General features: G+C 41.5%; 1 protein-coding gene across 1 annotated transcript in view; it reads right to left on the bottom strand.

Moving 5' to 3' along the window:
- CNTN5 (contactin 5) overlaps positions 1 to 26571 on the bottom strand; it is a 699531-nt gene that overhangs the window by 85426 nt on the left and 587534 nt on the right. Inside the window, exon 16 of the mRNA XM_030200224.1 lies at positions 14332 to 14481. Coding sequence (XP_030056084.1) covers positions 14332 to 14481 — 150 coding nt within the window. The remainder of the gene's footprint in view (positions 1 to 14331; positions 14482 to 26571) is intronic.

Genomic DNA, 26571 nt, shown 5'->3' with positions numbered 1-26571 from the left:
TCAATGTGGAAACTCAAACGAATAAAACCTTTCTTCCCGAGGGATACTTTTCGTAAACTAATACAATCAATGGTCCTAAGCCATGCAGATTACTGCAATGGAATCTATGTGGGATGTAAAGGACAACTCACAAAAAAACTCCAGACCGTCCAAAACATAGCAGCCAGACTGATATATGGTAAAACACGATTCGAAAGCGCTAATCCCCTTCGAGGAAAGCTGCACTGGCTCCCAATCAAAGAACGGATCATCTTCAAAATCTGCACTTTGGTCCACAAAATCATCTACGGTGTAGTCCCAGGATACATGACAGACCTCATACATCTACCAATTAGAAACAGACTTGGATCAGCACGATCATACCTAAACCTACATTACCCAAACTTTAAAGGGCTAAAATACAAAACAGCTTACACATCTAGTTTCTCCTATATAAGTGCACAACTATGGAATGGACTCCCATATGCAGTGAAAACAATACATACCCACCTAAACGTCAGGAAATCATTAAAAACCCAGCTCTTCATAAAAAGCTTATCCCACGATCCAACATAAATCCCCACACCCAGCAACACAACATAATCAATGATCGTACTGGACAATTTACTATCCTCTTTCCCCTCGACCCCATGACGCCTGATTCACTTCTACCTCTTTTGACCACAACACAATCTTGTATTTGTTATCAACCGAAATCGCAAACGCCTTTACGGTACTTTGTTAAGCCACATTGAGCCTGCAAATAGGTGGGAAAATGTGGGGGTATAAATGTAACAAATAAATAAATAAAAGTAATTGCTTGCCCAAGGATTGGTAGCATGGAATGTTGCTACTAATTGGGTTTCTGCTAGGTACTTGTGACCTGGCTTGGCCACTGTTGGAAACAGTATACTTTGTTAGATGGACCATTAGTCTAACCCAATATGGTTACTTTTATGTTCTTAGATATTAAAATATTAAATCTATGTTCGGTGATTAAGGGCCCTTTTACTAAAGTGTATTAAGATTTGGGCTTAACACATTAATATTATTTTGGATGATTTTCAATTTGGGTTTCACTCAAAGTTTTCAACAGAAATGCTGCTCATTATGGTGTGTGACAGTATTAGGGCTGGTTTTGATAGGGGCCTGAGTTATATTGTGGTGGCTCTGGACATCTCAGCAGCTTTGGAATAGTGCTTAGCACGCGCTAATCGGCTAACCTATAGTTAATATGGGAGCACTTAGCACTTCCTAAATATAAGGTACTAGGTGTTTTCATGTTAACTTGGAGAAAGTAGCCAAAACAACCTCTATGTAAAATCAGCCAGAAAACAGCAAGAGTAGAGGTGATGCATAGCTGCTGCTGTTGGAAGTCGAAGTTGGTGGGAATACTGAGTGGATTTCATTCAGAGACAATTCACATGTGACCCCTGCTTCCCCTCAGTTCACCCCCTAAATCCAACACCTTCTTTCTCCAATCCCCTACCCATGGACCATCAACTCCCCCTGTCTCCGAACTCCCTCCCCATGTACCTCAGAGGCAGCCACAGTGATTCATTTTTGCTGCTTGCACCAGCCCAGCAGACTTTCCTCTGCCACGTTCCTCCAGTCAGGAAACAAGAAGTGAGGTCAGGAAAGTCTGCCAGGCTGGTGCAGGCAGCGAAAATGAATTGATGCTGCTGCCTCTGAGGTACGCCTAGAAGGGGGTTCAGAGACAGGGAGCAGATACCAGGCCACCGGTAGAGGAGAGGGAGAGAGTGGAGTGTGGTGTCAGCGCTGAGTGGGCCTGATCCAAACATAGGCGGACCTGTGTCCACCCAGGTCCACCTGTAGCTACATCACTGGCCCTACTAAAATGAAAATAAATAAGGACTGCAGGCTTCATAGTTTATTAGTGGCATGTATACTACCTGTATATGTTTGCAAAATGGAAGGCATACACATGTAACTTGCATGTATATGTAAGTTGCCCAGTTCCTCCATTCAATTTTACAACACGTATCTTTTTAAAATGGCTGCTCTTGCCTTACAAAAAGGCAAATACATATTGCCTCCTACATATATTTTAGAAGACTATATGGGATGTTTTACTGCGCAGTTCATCTAAATCACAAAACGGCGTGCTGGAGACCTGTTTTGGGCAGGAATTGTGCAGGCTTAAAACCTGGATGTTTTTCAGCAATAATGGAACAGAAAAAAAGGTCCAGGGCAAAAAAGTACGTTTTTATCTAGACCTTTTTCATTCACAACTAAGTCAGGGAAAGGTGCCGTAACTCATTTTTACTGCAGCCGTGAAATGGCCAATTTTCTATTTTTTGTATTAATGGCCATGTGCTAATTTTGCCATTAGAATGCGGGCAAAATCAAATTATCAGGTGAGCACTTACTGCTACCCATTTTGGAGCAGATTCTATATGTGGAACCTAAAAAATTCGGAGCTGAAATCAGTGCTAAACGTATTCTATAATCGGCACCTAGATTTAGGTGCCGATTATAGAATAAGCTTAGTTGATATTTCAGCGCCTAAATCTGCACATATCCATTTACACCAACTAAAACATGGTGTAAATCCCAGCATGTAGATTTAGGCGCCTAAATTTCAGAATGCTCACAAAACGCCCATTTCCCCATTCACAACCATGCACCTTTTTGCTCACGCGCATTAGAAGTTAGGCGAATATCATTATAGACTACGCTTAGCGAGTTGTGCACCTAAATTCTAATCAGTGCCAATTAGTGCTGATGATTGCTTGTTAAGTGCTGCTATTTGTGCTAATTAGCGTGCTAAACCAATGAAATTAAGCGCAGTGTTATATAGGAGACATCTGGAGATCAGATCAAGAAAGCAATATCCAAGTCTTTGTTGAATATAAATATAAGATATAATTATTGCCAATTAATGCTCATTATTGCTTATTAAGTACTGTTAACAATGCTGACTAGCTTGTTAAGCCAATTAAGTTATGTGCACTGTTAATAGAATACCTAGAATAACTGTGGCTGATCTCACTTTAAGCTGCGAGCAGAATATCAGCGTGGATGGTTAAAATCGGACCAGCCAAAGTTAAACCAGATTTTCAATGCCGGTCACTGGAAATGGCCACGGTCTGAAAATCGGGGCCATATTTTTTTAACATGCAGTTAGTATGCACAGATTTGGTAGTTACATGCCTGAGTGCATCCATGGTATTCCACTTTAAGCTGTGTTAGGTGCATGTTAGCACCTAACACAGCTAAGTAATAGGACTCATTGGCCCCAGTTATTGCAGCAACCGTGCTTAGGGGCCCTTTTACTAGGCTTCAGTAAAAGGGAGCCTGCGCTAGCCTCAGCTCGTATTTTTGATGCACACTGAGACCCCTTTTACCGCAGCAGATAAAAGGCTGTCTTTTTTTGGGAGGGGGGGGAAAGAAATGGCCATGTGGTGAGATACTGCTCAGCCATTTTGGGGACCCATTGAGATGGCGGTAAGGGCTCCCGCTCTTACTCGGCAATAACCAAGAACTGCACAGCGCTGGCCAATTACTGACGGTTAAGTTCCAGCGCTACAAAAATAGATCATTTTTTGTAGAACTGGAAATGGTGTGCGCTAGGGGTGTGAACTATCACCGTGCTTCTGTGGTAGTTCTGGATTGGTACCGCTGCTTAGTAAAAGTGCCCCTTAGCTACGGGACCATGTGCCAGTACGCTTTCTTCAACCCAGACCACTAGGTGTCACCATTATGCAATGACTGGGATGTCCTCTCCCCAGAGGCAGTGCCTAAATCTTTTAAACACAAAAGCACAGACTAACAAGGAATTAAGTTGTTGCTATTCCTTGCAGATTTCATGTTCTTTTTTTTCTCTTTTCTGTCCTCAGCTAGTGCAGGTTAAATGAAAATCTTTTCATGCTGTGAAAGGTCGGCTTTGAAGTTTTCTTCCTCCATGGAAAATATTTCATGACTTAAGAGTTCTGATATAAGACATGAAAAATGGAACAGCTGCCCAAAGCAGACAGTACAAAAAATCCATTTTTCATACAGTGGAAAAATTCCCATTAAATACTTGGCCTTGCTCTTCAGATGATTTAAATATCTCTGTCAGTTCCAAACTTACTTCATTGCAAAAGGCAGTACTTGTTAGTAGATGCTGCATTTTTTTTAATGTGGAAAAACTGCAATATCTGGCAGTGCAAAATCAGGGACCAGATTTTCAGCAAGGTGCTGAAATCTGGTATTGTGAAAAGCACATGCTTACTTTGCATATATGACAATCATTTGTTGTACATAAATGTAAATATGCTGAGTGCCCCTGGTTTAAACAGGGGACACCATAACATGACTGAGCCATGACACCTCCTTAATTTTGGGAAAGAATGTAAGATAGTATGGGGGAGGAGTTGGGAAAAGGGTTAACGAGGCAGAGGATGAAGGGAAAACTAAGGGAATGGCAGGGATGACTGGAGACAAGGGGACAGAAGCTTATTGGAGCACTGGATCGTTGTCTGGCTCCAATCAGCTTTGAAGGGGAACAGTGGGGGAAAGAGCAGTTTTGGTGGGAGTAGTTTTGTGGAGGAATCGGGGTGTTTAGACAATGTTTCAAGCCCATCCTCCTGCAGTGGCTAGTTCCTGGTTCAACATTGGGAGAGGTTTGGTTTGAGTGATATTTTATTGGTAATGGTGGGGGATGGTTAGGACTTTTGATGCTGCAGGGTTTTTTAGACAACTCTAATTGGTAGGTTTGATTGAGGAAGTTGTGAAGAGAGACGAGTTGGGGTTGAGAGACTGGCTCCTTTGAGGCGAGGGCAAAGGCAGGATCTTGCATTACTGCAGATCCTGTCAGGGAGTGTCAAGAAAGTTGCCATGTTGGGACAGACCAAAGGTCCATCATGTCCAGTATCCTGTTTCCAACAGTGGTCAATGGATATACAGATTAGAAAACAGATTTCAGGCAGGCTATGAAGTTGTAAATGGAAATACTAGTGAATATTTTCTTTGAGCTAGACAAATGTATGACACTCAGTAAAGATGTTCCAAGAGTGCTTATATACGGCCCTTTGATTAAGATGGCATTTCATATGGCTTTGTAGACCCTTTTCGGTCCTCATTGAAACCCTTCCACACTTATACATTATTTGTATTTATAGGGGTGGTTCACTCATATTCTCCCTTACTACTTGTTGTTCAGAGTATATATTAGGGGACAAATTACTGGACAATGATGCACTTTCAAGGGAGACATCTGGAGATCAGATCAAGAAGGCAATATCCAAGTCTTTGTTGAATATATACATAAGATCTAATTATTGCCAATTAGTGCTCATGATTGCTTCTTACATGTTGTTAACAATGCTGATTGGCTTGTTAAGCCAATTAAGTTATGTTCACTGTTAATAGATGGGGTAACATGATATTCATCTTTTCGGATAAGTAGATCCAAGAACACTATGGCAGTCTTTCACACTTTGATTTTTAGCATTCTTTATATTCTTCCATAGTGGAACATCAGTGAGGTGACTTTCATGATGTGACACTTATTTGCACTTTATTATGTGATTTTTACGATGTGGTGTCCACTTGCGATCAGTGACATTGTTTCCATTTACTGCACTATGGACGTCACTTTGGTTCTGGTGTTTCCCACACGATAAAAACATAAGAACATAAGAGTAGCCATAATGGGTCAGACCAATGGTCCATCTAGCCCAGTGTCCTACTTCCAACATTGATCAAGCTTGCCCTGCTACAAATCCCAGGACAAGCAGTTGCTTCCTCATTTCAATCTCAGTAGCAGACTATGGACCTTTTCTCCAGGGACTTGTCCAAACCTTTTTTAAACCCAGATATGATATTCACTGTTACCACATCCTCCGGCAAAGAGTTCTAGAGCTTAACTATTCATTGAGTCCTCCTATTTGTTTTAAAATTATTTCCATGTAACTTCCTTGAGTTTTCCCTAATCTTTGTATTTTTGGAACAAGTAAAAAATTGATTTATTTCTACTTGTTCTACATCACTCAGGATTTTGTAGACTTCAATTATATCTCCCCTCATCCATCTCTTTTCCAAGCTTATGATCCCTAACCTCTTTACCCTTTCCTCATATGAGAGGAGTTCCATCCCCTTTATCATGTTCATCATTCTTCGAAATTTTTCTAATTCCGCTATATCTTTTTTGAGATACGGCAACAAGAACTGAATGCAACACTCAAGGTGTGGTCACACCATGGAATGATATAAAGGCATTATAGTATTTTTGGTCTTATTCACCATCCCTTTCCTAATAATTCCTAGCATCCTGTTTACTTTTTTGGCCGCCACTGTACACTTAGCAGAAGATTTCAGCATATTATCTACAACGACACCTAGATCTTTTTCTTGAGTGCTGACCCCCCAAGGTGGACCCTAGCATCAGGTAACTATGAACAGATTATTCTTTCCAATGTGCATCACCTTGCATTTGTCCACATTAAATTTCACCTGCCATCTGTGGATTTTTCACATAATATAAATCTACTAGTATTTCACTATAGCATTTCTTTTAAGCATTCTTCCCACGGTACTGTATCCACTATTTGTACTACGGATGTTGCAGCTCTTTCCTCACCAAAGCTTATTCCAGCCATGGTTGTGCACTGATAAATGCTCTGTTTGGTTTTTATGTCTTTTGTGTGTCCAACTCATTTTAACCTCTTTAAGGGTTTCTTTTACAAAACCTGCACTTCCGATTCCTGGTGCAGCAAATGAGAGGAAACCCATTCCATTCCTATGGGCTGTCTGTCATTTGCCGGGCGCCCTTTTTTTGCAGAATTAAATCTCTACATTTTCATCTCCAGGTTAGTCTTTACTATAAGTGTATGCTTCCAAATTAGTGTATAGAATTACAAAATAGCAGGTTGCTTGCAACAGTGTTTATGTTATACAGTGAAATAGCTGATCGATTATAACAGGCATCTTTTATCATGCTGCCCTTATGCTCATATTTCCTATGATGTATGTATAGATATACTGCCTACATCTTTTTCAACACAGCAGCATTGTCTTTTTAAAAACACAGTATTGTCCTTTTTAAAAAAAAACACACAGCATGGTCTATTTCAGCTTTTAGCGGTTTCACTTAATATATTGGTTGTTTTTATCATTTTTACTTGTTTACATGTTCTTATTAATACTTGTTTATATAATTTATATTCATTTATATGTAATTTATAGACTCCTGAGGCAGACGCCTAGAGCACCAAAACACAGCTACTGTGTCAAGTCTTTTTGATGTACCTTCAATAAACACCATTTAATTGGACAAACATGTTTCCCTTGTGGTTTTTGGAAGTGCTAACTCTTCACCTCAGACAGGATGAACACGTTCTGGGTTTGCCCTTGTGTGTATGGACGTTCAAACAGAACCTACCCAAAAACCACTACAGAAAATTAATACCCATGAGAAAAAATAATAATGATTAAATGTGAAGAAAGGACTTTCAGATGAATGACCCACTTCCCCCAACAATTTTTGGCTAGGTTTTGTTTGTGCATATTTATCAACTACCTTCCCTAGTGGTGGTTTTTTCTATTTTGGAATAGTTTCTACTTGTGTGTATGGAGACATAATTCTGATTAAGAAAAATAGGACTTCATTTCTATGCCTTCAATAGAATAAATCAAGCAATTCTGGGTGAAGAGAAGTCATCTGATAAGTTATCTGTTTAACATTATGTTGTCTCAGCACCACTGAAAATGGAACACATATATGTTTAGCTTTTTGTTGAGATGGACTTGACAATACCTCTTTAAAAATGTAATAACATTGGAAGCAACATCTATCATCTCCTCCACTAAAACATACAAACAAACAAAAAACAATAATGGAGACATCAAGAAATCCAATACTACAGTCAGAAAGGTTTCATGTCATACTGTAATATTGTGCACTGGGTTAAATGTCAGAAAAAAACACTGAAAGCAAGATAGTTTCAGACTTGCAGGTGGTATATAAGTAATTAACGAATAAATACATAAAAATAAATAGAGATTTGTCTGTATATTTTACTGAAAGCTATCCAAAATTCAATGTACTATTAATTTTTGTGAAAACTATCTTCACTCCAACAATTTTGTTACACGTAGAGCAAAATTGATTTTAAACTTTTAAATTAGATTAGATTCTTGATATATCATCTTTCTGTGGTACAACCAAAGCAGCTTAAATATCGCATCCAGGTACTTTTGTCAAGGTCTAACCCTACACCAAACAGAGCAGTGAGTAGCAATCACATTTTCACTTGTATTTACTTACTTACAAAGTGTAAAGGCAGCCCTAATCCAGAAATTAACAAGAAATTAGGTCTATTGACTTTTTAAAAATCTCCTCAGCCTCTTCCTAGTAAATGTCATCAGCTTATTAGCTGCCCAAATCATGTTTGCATACATGATTAGCTGATTAAATTCTAATTCCACTCAATTTTTCTTCCTTCTATGTTGCCTTGTGAATAGATAATGTAATTGATGCTCTGCCCAAGGCTTCAAATGCCCAACTTCAAAAAAAAAAGTCTGTCATGTTTAAATTTATGTATTTTTGTCTCAGCTCACCTTGTGGACCTGTGAAATATGCATTATGGTAAGAAGGGAGCAAAATGATAGAAGTACTGTCTCTGGTTTTGAGTGATTAGATCTTCAAGGAAAATCACTTTGAAGTGCAATCAACCAAGGCTGATGTCTTGTAACTAACTGCTACTTAACAAGAGTTTAGTCTAATTAGAGGACCAAAGCAGATGAAAAGCTATGCATGATTTTTAACAGTTTCCTAGTATTGTTTCAACCATTGCTTCCTTGATAAAACTAAATTGTATTATTATTTTTTTTAATCCCTAAGGGGCCCTTTTAAGGACATTAGCATGCACACAAAGCTGCCCATCTTAATTTATTCACATGGGCCACATGGCAGCACACGCTAATGTCTGTTTGCACACATTAAGCATTAGTATAAGGGGAAGGGGATGGGATTTGATATATTGCCTTTCTGTGGTTACAATTAAAGCAGTTTACATGCTTTGTACAGGTACTTATTTTGTCCCTGGGGCAATGGGTGATTTGCCCAGAGACACAAGGAGCTGGAGTGGGTTGAATTCTCATACCACTGCACTAACCATTAGGCTACTCCGCTATGCCTAAGGACTAGTCTAGTTAATGATGCTTTAACTTTAATTCTATGAGTGCCTTGGTGGTCTGGCAGTGCTAAGGCCAATATTCTGTACACCCCAGTTAATCACCACAGCGGGCTGGTGGGAGGAATACAGGTTGATCATGGGAAAGAACTGAGAACACAGGAAAAATAAAAGAAATATGGCAGCAGCTGATAACACAAGTATGTTCTGGCAGGCAGTAGCATAGCCAGGCATCCAATATTAGGTGGGCCTGACCCCAAAGTAGGTAAGCAGGAGAACCCCACACTCTGCCCAGAATATCTCTCCCACTCCCCATTTCGCTGGCCTAAATTAAACTGCTTAGTTATATGAATAACAGCTGACTACACTAGGGATTTGCAGTCAGTTCATGCTGTTTTTAACCCCCAAAGAAAGGAAAATCCACAAAATGTCATAAGTACATAAGTACATAAGTAATGCCATTCTGGGAAAAGACCAAGGGTCCATCGAGCCCAGCATCCTGTCCAAGACAGCGGCCAATCCAATGTCATTTATTTCCTACCATCAATAGAGTGCACTATTGCTCAATAAGTCATTTATTTCCTACCATCAATAGAGTGCACTATTGCTCAATAAGTCAGCAGGCATTATTGCTTAATAGTACCCCCTCTAGCAAATCAGGGCCTGAATCTATCATATGCTTATTTATTTATTGGGATTTATTAACCATCTTTATGAAGAGATTCACCCAAGGAAGTATAGAGTAGGTTATAGGTCATGGGTCTTACTTATTTTGATATAACACCAATCTCATAGTATCTAAGCAGTTTACAGTTCAAAAATGAGAAGGGGACAGAAACAGGAACAGACATAAGGTGGTCTAGGTTACAATAAAATATCAATAATCTAAAAAAAAACAGCAGAAAGCAGCAAATTTTAAACTTAAAAACTGCTGAACTAAGATACAAAAGGAGTGAAAGTAGATAAAAAGAACTAGACAAAAGAGCTGTCAAAAGGGGGAAAGGTGAGGGGTAAGGGCAGGTTACTTCCTAGAAGGTAATGCTTAACCTGTTGTATACGTCATATTATTGAAGGCTCTCAGTTAAAAGAGGGTAACTCTCTTAAAGATGAGGTATTCATCTCAAAATAATAGTAAGCTGAAAGTGTTTCTGAATTGTCTGAATCAGTGAAATCTCATTCTTGCTGCCAGGATAGGTAGATTATGCTGGATAGCTTATATACTTTGCCCCATTACTGCGCATTGATACGTACCATGTTCCTTTGCAATTTACATTAAACTATGTTAGCATTGTCTGTAAAAGTGAAGACAGAAAAGACCATAACCATGTATTTCATCAGATAGCTTGTCCAGATCAACAAGCAGCTTAAGGGTTTCTTTTTCGAGTTTCAAAATATTACAACCCAACCTCTAGATTCTATATATGGTGTCCAGATTTGTGCACCCAAATTGCGCATATTGATTAATAAGCACTTAACTATCAATAATTGAGTGACTATCAATAATTGAGTGCTAACAACCAATTATTGAAGTTAATTGGCACACATTTAAAATTTGTATATACAGTGGTGGAAATAAGTATTTGATCCCTTGCTGATTTTGTAAGTTTGCCCACTGACAAAGACATGAGCAGCCCATAATTGAAGGGTAGGTTATTGGTAACAGTGAGAGATAGCACATCACAAATTAAATCCGGAAAATCACATTGTGGAAAGTATATGAATTTATTTGCATTCTGCAGAGGGAAATAAGTATTTGATCCCCCACCAACCAGTAAGAGATCTGGCCCCTACAGACCAGGTAGATGCTCCAAATCAACTCGTTACCTGCATGACAGACAGCTGTCGGCAATGGTCACCTGTATGAAAGACACCTGTCCACAGACTCAGTGAATCAGTCAGACTCTAACCTCTACAAAATGGCCAAGAGCAAGGAGCTGTCTAAGGATGTCAGGGACAAGATCATACACCTGCACAAGGCTGGAATGGGCTACAAAACCATCAGTAAGACGCTGGGCGAGAAGGAGACAACTGTTGGTGCCATAGTAAGAAAATGGAAGAAGTACAAAATGACTGTCAATCGACAAAGATCTGGGGCTCCACGCAAAATCTCACCTCGTGGGGTATCCTTGATCATGAGGAAGGTTAGAAATCAGCCTACAACTACAAGGGGGGAACTTGTCAATGATCTCAAGGCAGCTGGGACCACTGTCACCACGAAAACCATTGGTAACACATTACGACATAACGGATTGCAATCCTGCAGTGCCCGCAAGGTCCCCCTGCTCCGGAAGGCACATGTGACGGCCCGTCTGAAGTTTGCCAGTGAACACCTGGATGATGCCGAGAGTGATTGGGAGAAGGTGCTGTGGTCAGATGAGACAAAAATTGAGCTCTTTGGCATGAACTCAACTCACCGTGTTTGGAGGAAGAGAAATGCTGCCTATGACCCAAAGAACACCGTCCCCACTGTCAAGCATGGAGGTGGAAATGTTATGTTTTGGGGGTGTTTCTCTGCTAAGGGCACAGGACTACTTCACCGCATCAATGGGAGAATGGATGGGGCCATGTACCGTACAATTCTGAGTGACAACCTCCTTCCCTCCGCCAGGGCCTTAAAAATGGGTCGTGGCTGGGTCTTCCAGCACGACAATGACCCAAAACATACAGCCAAGGCAACAAAGGAGTGGCTCAGGAAGAAGCACATTAGGGTCATGGAGTGGCCTAGCCAGTCACCAGACCTTAATCCCATTGAAAACTTATGGAGGGAGCTGAAGCTGCGAGTTGCCAAGCGACAGCCCAGAACTCTTAATGATTTAGAGATGATCTGCAAAGAGGAGTGGACCAAAATTCCTCCTGACATGTGTGCAAACCTCATCATCAACTACAGAAGACGTCTGACCGCTGTGCTTGCCAACAAGGGTTTTGCCACCAAGTATTAGGTCTTGTTTGCCAGAGGGATCAAATACTTATTTCCCTCTGCAGAATGCAAATAAATTCATATACTTTCCACAATGTGATTTTCCGGATTTAATTTGTGATGTGCTATCTCTCACTGTTACCAATAACCTACCCTTCAATTATGGGCTGCTCATGTCTTTGTCAGTGGGCAAACTTACAAAATCAGCAAGGGATCAAATACTTATTTCCACCACTGTATATATATCTGGTGGCGCGCTATTCTATAAAGCATGGCGACTAACTTTACTAGGGCATAGGTATGTCAGGAGTGTTCCAAAAAGTTATGTGCATAGTTATAGAATACTGCCTCAGTGGTCCTTTTGCTAAGCTGCAGTAAAAGGGGCTATTAGATTGTAAGCTCTTTGAGCAGGGACTGTCTTTCTTCTATGTTTGTGCAGCGCTGCGTACACCTTGTAGCGCTATAGAAATGCTAAATAGTAGTAGTAGTAGTAAATTCAGCTCTACTAGGTATTTCCATGTTCTTGGAGAACTCACAATCTCCTGAGACAATGGTGGGGTAAGGATCCTTTTTACTAAACTGAATTAAGGACTAATGTACACTTAGGGCTAAATTATATATATGCCACCAAAAAAAATCATTGCTGAAAAAAGTGCTATTCTATAAGTTGCACTTAAAGTTAGGTGCAGTTTTTAGAATAGCGCTTATGCCCTGGAATCACACCTAACTTTAAGCATGGCCATTTGCACCAATTGAAGCATGGAGCACATGTATGCACCTATATTATACATGCATCCCTTTATTTCCACACTCCCTTTTTCAGATTGTGCATAAAATGTACATGATTCGTGCTAATTAAATCTAATTAATGCCAATAATTGCTTGTTAAAAAGGCCAATTATCAGTGCTAATTAGTTTGTTATTTAATTATTTTACACGCGCAAATTGGGCACATGCCAAAATTTGTGCTGCAAATTTTGGTGACTTTTGTGGAATTAGGGGGTTCATGTGGAAAAAAGGCTTACCGTAAAATGTGTTACTGCATTTTGCAGTAATGTGGTAAGTGTTAATTGTTTGTAAATCCCCTACACTAATAAAAAATTTAGTGTGGAAACTTAAAAAAAAAAAAAAAAGAAAATCCTTAAAATACTAGCGTTTTAAATACGGGCTTCTGGGAAATTCTATGTATGGCATCTTAAAAATTGGTGCCGTTAAAGCATGTGGTTAGCGTGATTCTATAAACTATGTCTAAAGTTAGGCATAGTTTTTAGAATACGCTCACTCGCCATTCTTGCGAGTAAAATTTAGGTGCTCCCATTTAGGTCATCTAAAACCAGGCCTAAATACTTGCGTCTAAGGTGCAGATCGGGTGTATTCTATAATAGTGTGCATAGTTTTCTGAAACACTCACAACATACCCAATTCCATTCCCTTGATCATACCCCCTTTTTGACTGTACACATTAGAATTTACACACAGTGTTATAGAATACACCTAGAAAGTTATGTATGCAAATTCTAATTAAAGCCAATTAGTGCTGCTAATTGGTTGCTAAGTACTAATTATTGGTGCTGATTGGCTTGTTAATCAATTAAGTTGTGTGCGTAATTTGGCCGTATGGTACCATATATAGAATTTGGGGGTTGGTGCATGGGAAAGCCCCACGTGAAAACAGGTTAGGCCCATATTTTAACACATTTTACTAAAATGGGCCCCTAAGAGACTTGGTCAAGATCGCAAGGAGCTACAAAGGGATTTAGTCCTGACTTCCCTGCTTCTCAGTCTCCTCCTGAAGGTACTCCTCCACTGTATTTTTTTGAATATCAATTATTCTGTCTTGACCTGCTTATTTACATTACAGTTACTTTTTTTTTTCAATTTAATAATTAAATTCATGGACCATTTATTAACTCTCAACATGTTTTTTTTGTTACATTTGTTACCCGCGCTTTCCCACTCATGGCAGGCTCAATGCAGCTTACATATTATATACAGGTACTTATTTGTACCTGGGGCAATGGAGGGTTACGTGACTTGCCCAGAGTCACAAGGAGCTGCCTGTGCCTGAAGTGGGAATCAAACTCAGTTCCCCAGTTCCCCAGGACCAGAGTCCACCACCCTAACCACTAGGCCACTCCTCCACACTTGTATATCGATGACAGAATGGCTGATTTCACAGAACTTATAAAATCTTGGCAAGCAATTAATATTAAACTTACAGCCATTGAAGTGAATAACAGGTCAAACACATCAATTGCAAGATGACAGCTAAAGGATAGACACTATGCTTATTACCTGCTTCACTGGTTCTAATCACTCGGGATGGTACACTTGGATCTCCAGTGCCAATAGAATTGGATGCAACAACTCTGAATTCATATTCTACCCATGGGTTGAGATCGATTGCTGTTGCAGACTCCATATCTCCACCAATAATCTCCGGCACTGTGGAAAGTCAAGAATGCCAAATTCAGTATGTTATAAAAAAAAAAAGGAAAATTGGCTATTTTACTGCTGCTGTGAAAATGGCTTTAGCTGCAGGAAAAACCCGTGTGAGGGTGTACTAAGGCCACTTTATACTGCAGCTTAGTAAATGGACCCCTGAATTAATATTCTATGGCTCCCCATTGACATGGACTTGTACACTGTTGTATCATTTCTTATAGGGGTCGTTTCACAAAGCGGCGGTAAGCCCACCTTGGGCTTACTACGCACCTATCTGGAGCTACTGCTGGCCCAATGAGGGCACTGACGGAAATTTCATCCCCAGTGGGCAACATTTCTGCAGGCACTAACCTGGGAGCCCTTACCACCTCCTCAATGGGTGATGGAGTGCTCCCTCCCCCCCAAATGGCCACACAGTAAGTAAAATCTTACCACTGGCCATTTCTTTTTTTTTTGGCCTATTTACAGCAGTTAAAGGGGCCTCAGAGTGCGGCAAAATGGCCCTGCCACTAGCGCAGGGCCCTTTTTACTGCATAGTTATTATAAGGATATTATGTTATATTGTATTTTCTTTTATTCTACTTGAAATCTAATAAAAATAATTTTTAAAAAAAGGAAGGGATTAATGACAGAAACCTTATTACACAGCAGGTTTCCCATCTCATGCAGTGATCACTCACAGAAAATAAGCATAAGCCAAACTGAATTCCCAGGACAAAAAGAGGTTATGCGATCCTTAAGAAATCCAATTATGTTTGTGTTTTATTATTTATAGCCCACCTTTATCCAAGGCAGGTAACAAAACATGCACAATCTAAAATGCAAACAACAAACAAGCGACAATCATAATTTCAGCAAGCAATAGCGTCAATGAAGTATAGAAAGTTCAACTGTTCACAAAAACTTATATTTAGGTTCTTGTTTGACGTACTTTAATTCCAAACTTATATACCACCTTTCCAATTAGAATTGTCTATAAACACCATGTTTAAAAAAAAAAAAAACGGGACCCACTTTTATTTTTCTCTATAACAAAATAATGACTGAATGTACAGTAATAAAACTTGGCTCATACACAGGCCTATGATAGAGCTATAAAATGATCATGCAACAGAAATGTAGCATGCTGCTAAATAGTTTTTGCAAACTTCACATAATAAGAGTACTTTGAAACATCATATATGAATATGTGCTGTTGCAGAGAAATTACCAGTTTAAAATTATACTTAGTTTTTACCTTCTGTTTGTCATTTTTCACCTCCTAAATGTTCCTAAATTTATCTCAGTTGTAAATTCATATCCTGTATGCGCATAGTTATTTGCAGTGCTTTTTTTGTAGAAAAAAAGGTGCCGGTACTCATTGTGGGCGGGGTCACCACATATGGCCCCACCCCTATGATAGCCACACCCACACTGGCCACACCCCTTATAGCAGCCATGGCGCATATAAACAGACATCATTGAAAATATACTAGTATAGGAGAAAAAAATAACATGATTTTTTTCATTATAAATAATTTCTGTAAGCTGCTACAGCTCCAGTATACCCAATGCAAATAAGACAACAGATGTAAACACTAAAATGAAAATAAAATGATTTTTTCTACCTTTGTTGTCTGGTGACTTTGTTTTTCTATCCATATTGGTCCCAGCCTCTGATTCTGCTGCTCTCTATCTGTTCTCTTAACTCCATTTCTAGAGCTTCCTTTCCATTTATTTCTTTCCTTTCCTCTTCTTCATTTCTTGCCCTACATCCATAAGTAAAAGCTGGATCCTCCTCTGCGGAATTGACTGGAGGAGGTACAACATGGATCCAGCTTTTGCCTATTTTCTCCATCCAAGTGCAGTTTTTCTCCTCTCTTTCCTTTCCCTCATCTCCATCCATGTGCATCTTCTTTTTTTCTTTCCTCCGCTCCATCCATGTCCAGCATTTCTCCTCTCTCTTCCCTCCCCTGTATCCATATAAAGAAATAATTCTCTCTCCCCTCTCCTCCATCCAAGTGCATTTCTCCTCTCTCCCCGCCAACCCCTCCATCCATCCATGTCCAGCATGTCTCCTCTCTCCCCTGCTCTCCCCTCCCATGTCCAGTGATTCTCCTCTGTCCCCTGTCCTCCCCTGCCATCCGTGACCAGCCATTCTTCTGTGCTCCGTCCTCCCCTGCCATCCATGACCAGCTATTCTTCTCTGCCCCCTGTCCTCCCCTGCCATCCATGACAGCCATTCTTCTGTGCTCCGTCCTCCCCTGCCATCCGTGACCAGCCATTCTTCTGTGCTCCGTCCTCCCCTGCCATCCGTGACCAGCCATTCTTCTCTGCCCCCTGTCCTCCCCTGCCATCTGTGACCAGCCATTCTTCTCTGCTCCGTCCTCCCCTGCCATCCGCGACCCATTCTTCTCTGCCCCCTGTCCTCCCCTGCCATCCGTGACCAGCCATTCTTCTGTGTTCCGTCCTCCCCTGCCATCCGTGACCAGCTATTCTTCTCTGCCCCCTGTCCTCCCCTGCCATCCGTGACCAGCCATTCTTCTGTGCTCCGTCCTCCTCTGCCATCCGTGACCAGCCATTCTTCTGTGCTCCGTCCTCCCCTGCCATCCGTGACCAGCTATTCTTCTCTGCCCCCGTCCTCCCCTGCCATCCGTGACCAACCATTCTTCTGTGCTCCGTCCTCCCCTGCCATTCGTGACCAGCCATTTTTCTGTGCTCCGTCCTCCCCTGCCATCCATGACCAGCCATTCTTCTCTGCCCCCTGTCCTCCCCTGCCATCCGTGACCAGCCATTCTTCTGTGCTCCATCCTCCCCTGCCATCCGTGACCAGCTATTCTTCTCTGCCCCCTGTCCTCCCCTGCCATCCGTGACCAACCATTCTTCTGTGCTCCGTCCTCCCCTGCCATCCGTGACCAGCCATTCTTCTCTGCCCCCTGTCCTCCCCTGCCATCCATGTCCACTGATTATCCTCTCTCCCCTCCCCTCTCCTTCATGTTCAGCAATTTTCTCTTCCCTGCCCTTCCCTTCTTCTCCAGCCCCAGCATCAGACCCTCAGCCCCAAACCTCAGCGTCTGTCCTTGGTCCCTTTTTCTCCCAGCCACAGAGTCAGACTCTTCTCCCTAAATCAGCTCCCTTCTCCCAGCCCCAGCAAAATACCCTTCTCTCTCCTCAACCCCTAGCGCCCAGCATGTGCCCTGTTCTCCCATCCCCAGGGTCTGCCACTCATCCAACCCCCACATCAGACCTTCTCCCCACCCGACGTCGAGATCCAGTGCCCCTGCCCCAGCTGCCCGCCCTCTTTGCTTCCCGATAGCCCTGCTTTCTGATCCAAACCTCCCCCCCCCGCGACGCGTTTCAATCTTTTATTTATTTTTTTTACTTGCAGTCACAGCGCCGGCGTTGTTGAGAGGACCAGGCTTGCCTCCTCATGCTTTCCTTCCCTTCGCTGTTCCGATTCGCTGCCTCTCAGTGTCCCGCCTTCCTGTGATGTATTTCCTGTTTCCGCGAAGGCGGGACACTGAGAGGCAGCGAATCGGAACACCGAAGGGAAGGAAAGCATGAGGAGGCAAGCCTGGCCCTCTCAACAACGCCGGCGCTGTGACTGCAAGTAAAAAAAATAAATAAAAGATTGAAACGCATCGCGGGGGAGGGGGGGAGGTTTGGATCGGAAAGCAGGGCTGTCGGGAAGCAAAGAGGGTGGGCAGCTGGGGCAGGGGCGCTGGATCTCGATGGGCGGCAGGAACGCAAGTCAGGAACCCTATGGAAAAAAGGTGCCGGTACGCCGTACCGGCGCATACCGGCACAAAAAAAGCACTGGTTATTTGCATAAATGCCACCAACAATTTTTTTTATAAAGCCTGCGAGGGAGTCTATAGGAAGTTACTGCTCCTCCTACAGCACTCCTTCATGTTCACAGAGCCATCTTAAGTCAGGCTACAGAGCAGGGAGGAAATGACTCAGCAGTAGCAGAACAGGGAAGGTGTGGTCAAAGCAGGATAAAACCCTTTCAGCACAGCTCAGTCAGAGAGGCCCAGAGGAGAGAAGTCCTCCAGCATATGTCTCCACCATGTACAATGTAAGCTACAGACATTCTTAGGTAGGCCAAGTTTATCTTGGAATCCTGCTGAAACTAACTTTGGAAGTCAGAACCAAGTCTGGCCCAATTGTGCGGAATTTTGAAAGACAGAACTTTATTTCTGGGACTCCAAGCCAGAGACAAGCTGTTTGTGCTGCCTTTGAGAGACAGACTACTGCCCGCTGTGGCCCTGCAGGAGCAGACCATGGGAGGACACTTTACGAACCCATGAACTGATTTTTGATGTCTTTTCTCCAGACTTGTGAAAAGAATTGGTCATTTCTTATTCCTGCATGTAAATAAATTGTTCTATTTCAAATTTAAACCTTTGTGTGACTGTTTATCAAGGCTCCAGGCCTGCCCTTACTAATGCTACTATGAAGCCCTTATGTGGTCAATGCTGCCACTGACCAGATAAGTCATTGTAAAATGATATACTTAGTTATCAATAAGGGCCCTGTTTATTAAAATGCAGAGATATTTGCTAACTGCAAAACCTCTGTGGTAACTATTGGGGTTGTTTCTAGAATAGAATGTAATGATGCACTATATTCTCATTTCCATTCTTATTCATATACTTTTATATATGTTTTACAGCATGCAATTTTCACCTAGTATTTTTTTATTTATGTGTACATAATTATGCTTAATATTAATTAAATTTGTTTTTTTTCTGCAGAATGGTATATTTTTTTCATATATGGTTTGTTTGTATCTTTGTTATGGATGTAGTCATTTTGATGAGTTTTTATATCATTGTTAATGCCCCAGATGCAGACTCAAGCCAAAATGTGGCCATGTCAGGCTCAGTTGAATGAAAGTGACTTTTATCATACTATACTGGACTGTGTGTTTTATCCAACTCTCTTTCATTCCATTACTTCAGGTAGTGCCTTATACAGTTAACTATACATTTCTTTATTTGGATATAACTCACACCTTTCTCAGTAGTAGCTCAAGGTAAGTTACAATCAGGTATAGAAAGTATTTTCCTGTTTCCTAGAGGATTTATAATCTAAATTTGTACCTGAGGTAATGGAGTGTTAAGTGACTTAACCAAAGGAGCAGCAATGGGATTTCAGCTAGGCTTTTCTGGTTGTCAGTGCTCTATGCACCAGGCTACTCTTCCACTAGCATTATCACTTACCCCCCTAATTCTATAAAAGTCACCAAAAATTATGCATACAAATTTGGGCCTGCAAACAATTTAGAGGCACAATTTAATTGAATAATGAGCTAATTAGTGCCAATAATTTGCTTTTCATCAAGCAATCATTGGCATTAATTAGATTTAATTGGTACTTACATACGATCTGAAAAAGGGGGCTTGGAAATAGGAGGGTCATGGGCAGGGGCGTAGCCAGACAGCAGATTTTGGGTGGGCCTAGGCAAGAAGTGGGTGGGTACCAAATGTTCTCTCCCCCACCCCCACATCAAAAAAATATCACAGCTGGTGGGAAAATGCTTCTCTCCAGTCTCCACCTAGGCAATCTGCAGCAGGCATGCGCTGAAAACTGAGCATGCGAAGGTGCCAGTATTGTGGAGAGCAGCATTTTCATTACCATGTGCTACTGTTGGATGGGCCTGAGCCCTAAGTGGGTGGGCCCCGGCCCACCCAGGCCCACCTGTGGCTACGCCACTGGTCATGGGCATAATGGAGGGTATTCCTAAAATTTACACGCAATATAGGTACATACATCTGAACCACGTTTCAGTTGGTGCAAATGGCTATGCCTAAATTTAGATGTGATTCCTGGGTGTAAGCGCTAGGCCTAACTTTAAGTGAGGCTTATAGAATAGTCCTTTTTTGGCGCAGATTTTTAGGTACCATATATTGAATTTGGAGGCCATTTTACTAAGTCATGTAGGTGCCTACACACACCCAACACGCACCAATTCTGAACTACTATCCAGCTACCGCGTGGCCCATGCATTAATTTCATTTTTTACGCACATCCGCTATGCGTGCCAGGAACTATATTTTATTTTCTGGTGCATGGTGCTAACCAGGCAGTAATTGGCATTGTATGTGTGCTGACGACTCCCGCCCGGTTAATGCGTGAGACCTTACCGCTATGTGAATGGGTGGTGGTAAGGTCTCAGGCCCAAAATGAATGCACCCCAATTTTCATTTTTGTCCATTTTTGGCCAAAAAAGGCTTTTTTTGCAGGTGTGCTGAAAAATGGACCTGCACGCTTCCAATACATGCATCTACCCCAGCACAGGCCACTTTTCGGTGCACCTTAGTAATAGGACCCCCTATCCCTTAATGTGCAGAAATGAATTCTAAGTTAACTGTAAAGTGCAGTCCCTATTCATTCCTCCATTCCCTGCTCCAAAATGGCATTTCTTATGTTAGCTGTGTAACATGAAAATTAGCCCATGCCGTTAGTATGCTGCGCTAATTTTTCACAGATTAGATAAGAGGAATTTAGATCCAACTGAAGCTCCCAAGAGCCAATCTATCTATTTTCAAAATCAAAATTATTTTGTTGGAATAACTTTCTTTTTTTTATTTAAGCAAAAAAATTCAGTCTCCGTGCAAAATACAATGCCAAACAATACAGCCAAAGCAAGTAAGAAGTTTTAAGAAACAATAAAAGGAAATATTGGATAAATTCAGACCACATAGGACAAGAGAGGAAAAAAAATGAAGGAAAAAAATCCTAAAAACTAAGCTGGAAGGAGAAATTAGCAACATAAGCCAGCGTTACAGAAAATTAGGTAGGAGAATTCAAAGTATTAGCAACAACTCCCTCTCAAGAAACCAGAAAATTCAGTAACCGTTTAGGGTCTAAGAAAAAATATGTAATATCATGCAAAGTGACCACATTTCTACAAGGAAATTATAAGAGAAAAGAAGCCCCCAGGGCCAAAACCCTGGATTTAAGCTCAAGGAACTCCCTGTTCCTCTTCTAGGTTTCTCTAAATAATTCATGACAAATTTGATTCTTGGAACCCATAAACAAATTGTTCAGAAATTGAAAATATAAATCAAGAATATTATCCCTATCAAGTTCTAGAGCAAATGTCACAATCAGGGTCATATGTTCAGTCCCAATTTCCAAGGATCTTCCTAGAAAGTCAGTAAGATTCATAACTTGCTGACTTCTAGGTGGATCTTCCTCAGCTTTGTTTCCTTCTCATTTATCTCTTGTCTGTCCCCTTCTCTTCTACTGCTAATTCCAGACTCTGTTCCTTTTATCTTGCTGCACCTCACGCCTGGAATAGACTTCCTGAGTTTGTACGTCTAGCCCCGTCTTTGGCCGTTTTCAAATCCAGTCTAAAAGCCCACCTCTTTAACACTGCTTTTGACGCCCAAGCACTACTCACTTGCCCTTTACCCCTTTATCTCCACCTCTTTAATTCCCTTACCTCTTAGTTGTTCTGTTTGTTTGTCTGTCCTATTTAGATTGTGAGCTCTTTGAGCAGGGACTGTCTTTTCATGTATGGTGTATAGTGCTGCGTACGCCTTGTAACACTATAGAAGTGATAAGTAGTAGCAGGGGCGTAGCCAGACAACAGATTTTGGGTGGGCCTAGGCAAGAATTGGGTGGGCACCAAGTGTTCTCTCCTCCCCCCAAAAACAATTATCTCAGCTGGTGGGAAAACGCTTTTTTCCACCTTGGCAGCAGGCATGCTCTGAAAACTGAGCATGCGCAGGTGCCGGTGTTGTGGAGAGTAGCATTTTCGTTACCATCAGCTGGCGGAGCTCGGGATTCCCACCAGTTACCACTAAACATGTGCTACTGTTGGCTGGGCCTGAGCCATAAATGGGTGGGCCCTGGCCCACCCAAGCCCACCTGTGGCTACGCCACTGAGTAGTAGTATACCAGAAATATACTGTGCCTGGACAATAGGAGGTATACCCTCAGATGGAATGCTGAGCACCTCTTGAAGACATTTCTTGAGCATTTCTATTGCTGGGAACAGAGGAGAATTTGGAAAATTAAGGACAAGTTAAGGAACCTTAAGTTATTTTTCCTAACCTGATTTTCCAGATGTTCTACTCTATGAGCAGATATCTCTCTCTCTTTAATAGTTGCCAACTGAAAATCCTGAAGATCTTTAATAGACTGCTCGACTGAAGACACCCTAGTTTCCTGCTGCTCCAGATCTCGTGACAGTTAGTACATAAGTACATAAGAATTGCCATACTAGGACAGACCAAAGGTCCTTCAAACCCAGCATCCTGTTTTCAACAGTGGCCAATCCAGGTCACAAATACCTGTCAAGATCCCAAAAAAGTACAGGACATTTTATGCTGCTTATCCCAGAAATAAGCAGTGGATTTTCTCTAAGTCCATTTTAATAATAGTCTATGGACTTTTCCTTTAGGAAGCTGTCCAAACATTTTTAGAACTCTGCTAAGCTAACCGCCTTTACCATATTCTCTGGCAATGAATTCCAGAGTTTAATTACACGCTAAGTGAAGAAAAAGCTTCTCAGATTCATTTTAAATTTACTACTTTGTAGCTTCATCGTATGCCCCTTACTCCTAGTATTTTTGGAAAGAATAAACAGACGCTTCACATCTACCTGTTCAACTCCACTCATTATTTTATAGACTTCTATCATATCTCCCCTCAGCCGTCTTTTCTCCAAGCTGAAGAGCCCTAGTTGCTTTAGCCTTTCCTCATAGGGAAGTCTTCCCATCCCCGTTATCATTTTTGTTGCCCTTCTCTGCACCTTTTCTAATTCCACTATATCTTTTTTGAGATGTGGCGACCAGAATTGAACACAATATTTGACGTGTGGTTGCACCATGGAGCGATACAAAGGCATTATAATGTCCTCATTTTTGTTTTCCATTCCTTTCCTACCTAACATTCTATTTGCTTTCTTAGCCACCGCAGCACACTGAGCAGAAGGTTTCAACGTATCATCAACGACGACACCTAGATCCCTTTCTTGGTCGGTGACTTGTAAAGATTTCCCCCCAGTTTCTACGTAGTGCGACTTGAGTTTTGTTTTGACTTGCAGGTCATATTCTGTATTGTGTGTGCAACTTAATTATCTTAACAAGCCAATAAGTGCTGATAATTGCCAATTAACAGGCAATTATTAACACTAATTGGCTTTAATTAGAATTTACATGCACAACTTGCTAAGAGTATTCCATAAAATGATGTGTGTAAATTCTAATGTGCACTAATAAAAAGGGGGGGCATGGCTATGAGCATGGAATGGGCAGATCATGGGCATTACTAAAAAAAATATGCGCATTATTATAGAATATACCCACTCCATGCCTAACTTAGTCACGTGGATGGGCCTAGGCATGTTCTAGAAACCATGCCTAAATTTAGGTACGGTTTATAGAATATGCCGAGGCATATGTTTTGATGCCAATTTTTACAGCGCCATATATAGAATCTAGCCCTTTATGTCCAAATTAAACTTAGCTGATAATGCCAAAAGAGAAGACTGCACACCTTGATTCCACAGTGATTCCATCATGACAACGGCTAGTCTTTCCAATTTGCCTTGACTCCAAACTATGCCATGCTCTCTACTCCTTGATGCAGCTACTGCTCTGGACTGCATAGACATGGTGGTAAAAATCAAAGGGGAGAAGATCACAAGAAGGGCTCCTCCAACACTGGGGAGAGACTCAGAGAGGGAGACCACTCTCCTTTATCCGGAGTGTCCATACTGCACAATGCACTTCTGGGTCTCGACGAGGCCATTGTTTGCAGAGGGCTCAATGAAGCTTCCTCCTTGCTGCAGTCTGCTGATGCCAACACAGCCGTGGATCCCACTAAAATGTCATCAAGTTCTCCTGCTGGCCAGATGCTGAAGCTATCCAGCATGATCTGACCCGCTGCCAATTCTCCATTGGGGATAGGAGGATTAATCCCCTGCTTCTTCACCTTCTTTTCCCCCATATGGGTCCAGAAAGAAGGCAGTAGGTAGCAGAGATGATGCCTTAAGCTCAGAGCTCACAAGACATCCTGCTCATCCACCAACTTGGTCTCCCCAGTATTGTTGGAATAACATTCTATTCCACGTGTTAGTCTCATATTTCAGTATTTTTCAGTTTTTAAAGTAGCCACAGTCGGATCAATATTCAAAAGATTTTCTGAAGTTAGAAAGAGAAGTCCTTCTGTAATTTCTCTCTCTTTCGAATGGATAAGTTTTGGCAGTATAATACCAGGAAGTCTGCAGTACAGAATTTAGGCATCTATCTATCCGTGCCAAAAAAACAGCTTACAAAGATGAACAATAGTTATTACTTAAGGCAATATTTGCCAAGGTATTCCATTAATATATTTTCTTTTTAGTTCATCAATTTGGACCAATGTATGTTTTGTTACAATGTGTGTAGGGAAGAAAAGGTTCAGAGGAATTCATGTCAATCATTCTCTCCATCTGTGCATTCTCTTTTATCCAATTTACTCTACTTAGCACAAAGCACTCTGCAATTGATTCTGGTACACAAGAACTTATATTTGCCAAAAGCATTTTGCAGAAATAACTGGGCTTGTGTCATTCACCACTGTGTGTGTGTGTGTGTGTGTGGGGGGGGGGGGGGGGGGGGTACTGTTAGAAGACTGGCTGCTTTTAAAAAGTGTGTGTATCTGTAAAATCTGCAGGAACTTTTTATACACATATTTTGCATCAGTGGAAACTAGGGTGGGAAAATGCAGCTCATTAGTTGTGTGGATACTTTTTCAGGACAAGCTTTTAAAATCTACAACACGGGCATTCGGCATTCACTCAGTCACCCCCTTCTAATCCAAACACCACACCAGAAGCCAATTTCTTTAACGAATGTGGATTTATTTAGGCCGCAGCCAGGTCCCAAAATTTTATTTACCGTAAACCTTCACATAAACAATCATTGGTAAACATCATTGATAAACATCATTGATAAACATCTCCCTCCGAGTACACAGCCCTTCTTGCTTATATTACTACAGGCTGTGCCGTCCAAGCACCCTGTTCCTCCTCAGTGCTGTCTGCTATAGCACGCTGTGCAATCAAATGCATCCCGTACAAGGATGCATTTACCACTTTCACCAAAGCTATTGGCCCCCTGGCCGTCCAAGCCAGGAGACTAGCCGTGTCCATCTTGTTCTGTAATCCTGCCCGCATGCAGGCATAACATTTCGCTCAGTATTGTAACTTTCAACAGGTCATTAACATATACATAGTAACTCACTTTGCCATATTATCCGCTGAGGTGCTGTGTACTCGTCGCTAAATTTTCAGGACAAGCTTTTAAAATCTATTTCATTTGGAACTTGCCAGGTACTTGTGACCTGGATTGGCCACTGTTGGAAACAGGATACTCAGTGTGATGGACCTTTGGTCTGTCCTAGTATGGCAACCCTTATGTAAGCTTCTTCAGACTTTGGAAATCCAAAAAATATGCACACAAATGCACTTCTATCTCTGCCAGGAACATCTTTCCCATCTGCAAGTAAATATTACGTACACAGTGGCACTATACTCATTAGTATATCAGCAGATGGAGTGGACAGTTTTCAAAGATGGCAAATCATATTTTAGGCGAATTGCAACCTAAGAGTTATGATGATTGTTACTGTGTGAGTGATGGATGGAGTTGGTACATCTTTGTCTTTTGCAACCGCTGGTAACAAAATAGCACATAAGACAACAAAGAAAGCGGAAGGAAAACCAAAATAGACCAGATAAAAACCATAATGAATAAGAGCACCAAAGAAGTTTATTAGGACCCATCACAGCCAGATACAGCTGCCAATTCAGCTACCACAAAATATCCCCCCCCCCCCCTCCAAATTGGTGCACTCTTATATTCTATCCCTGCAGGCCTTATCGTTCCTCAAGCAGACTAATGTTGACTCTGACTACAAGGGTGGCAGCAGTGAATTCTGAAGAAACATGGACCAGGGACAGAGCTGAAACAGTTCAAGACTCTACTGTATTGAAGCATGGTGATTGTGGGTCCTAGGAGTATTTGCTAGCTTAGTCTCTGGCCCATGTGTCATGCCACACTCCTCAACGAAGTGCTAGGCATGATGTTAGCTAACTCTGTGGCCTTTAAT

The sequence above is a fragment of the Microcaecilia unicolor genome, chromosome 4 (assembly GCF_901765095.1).
Source record: "Microcaecilia unicolor chromosome 4, aMicUni1.1, whole genome shotgun sequence".
NCBI lineage: Eukaryota > Metazoa > Chordata > Amphibia > Gymnophiona > Siphonopidae > Microcaecilia > Microcaecilia unicolor.
Note: the sequence above shows the minus strand (reverse complement) of the source record. Positions and strands in the feature narration are given on the sequence as shown.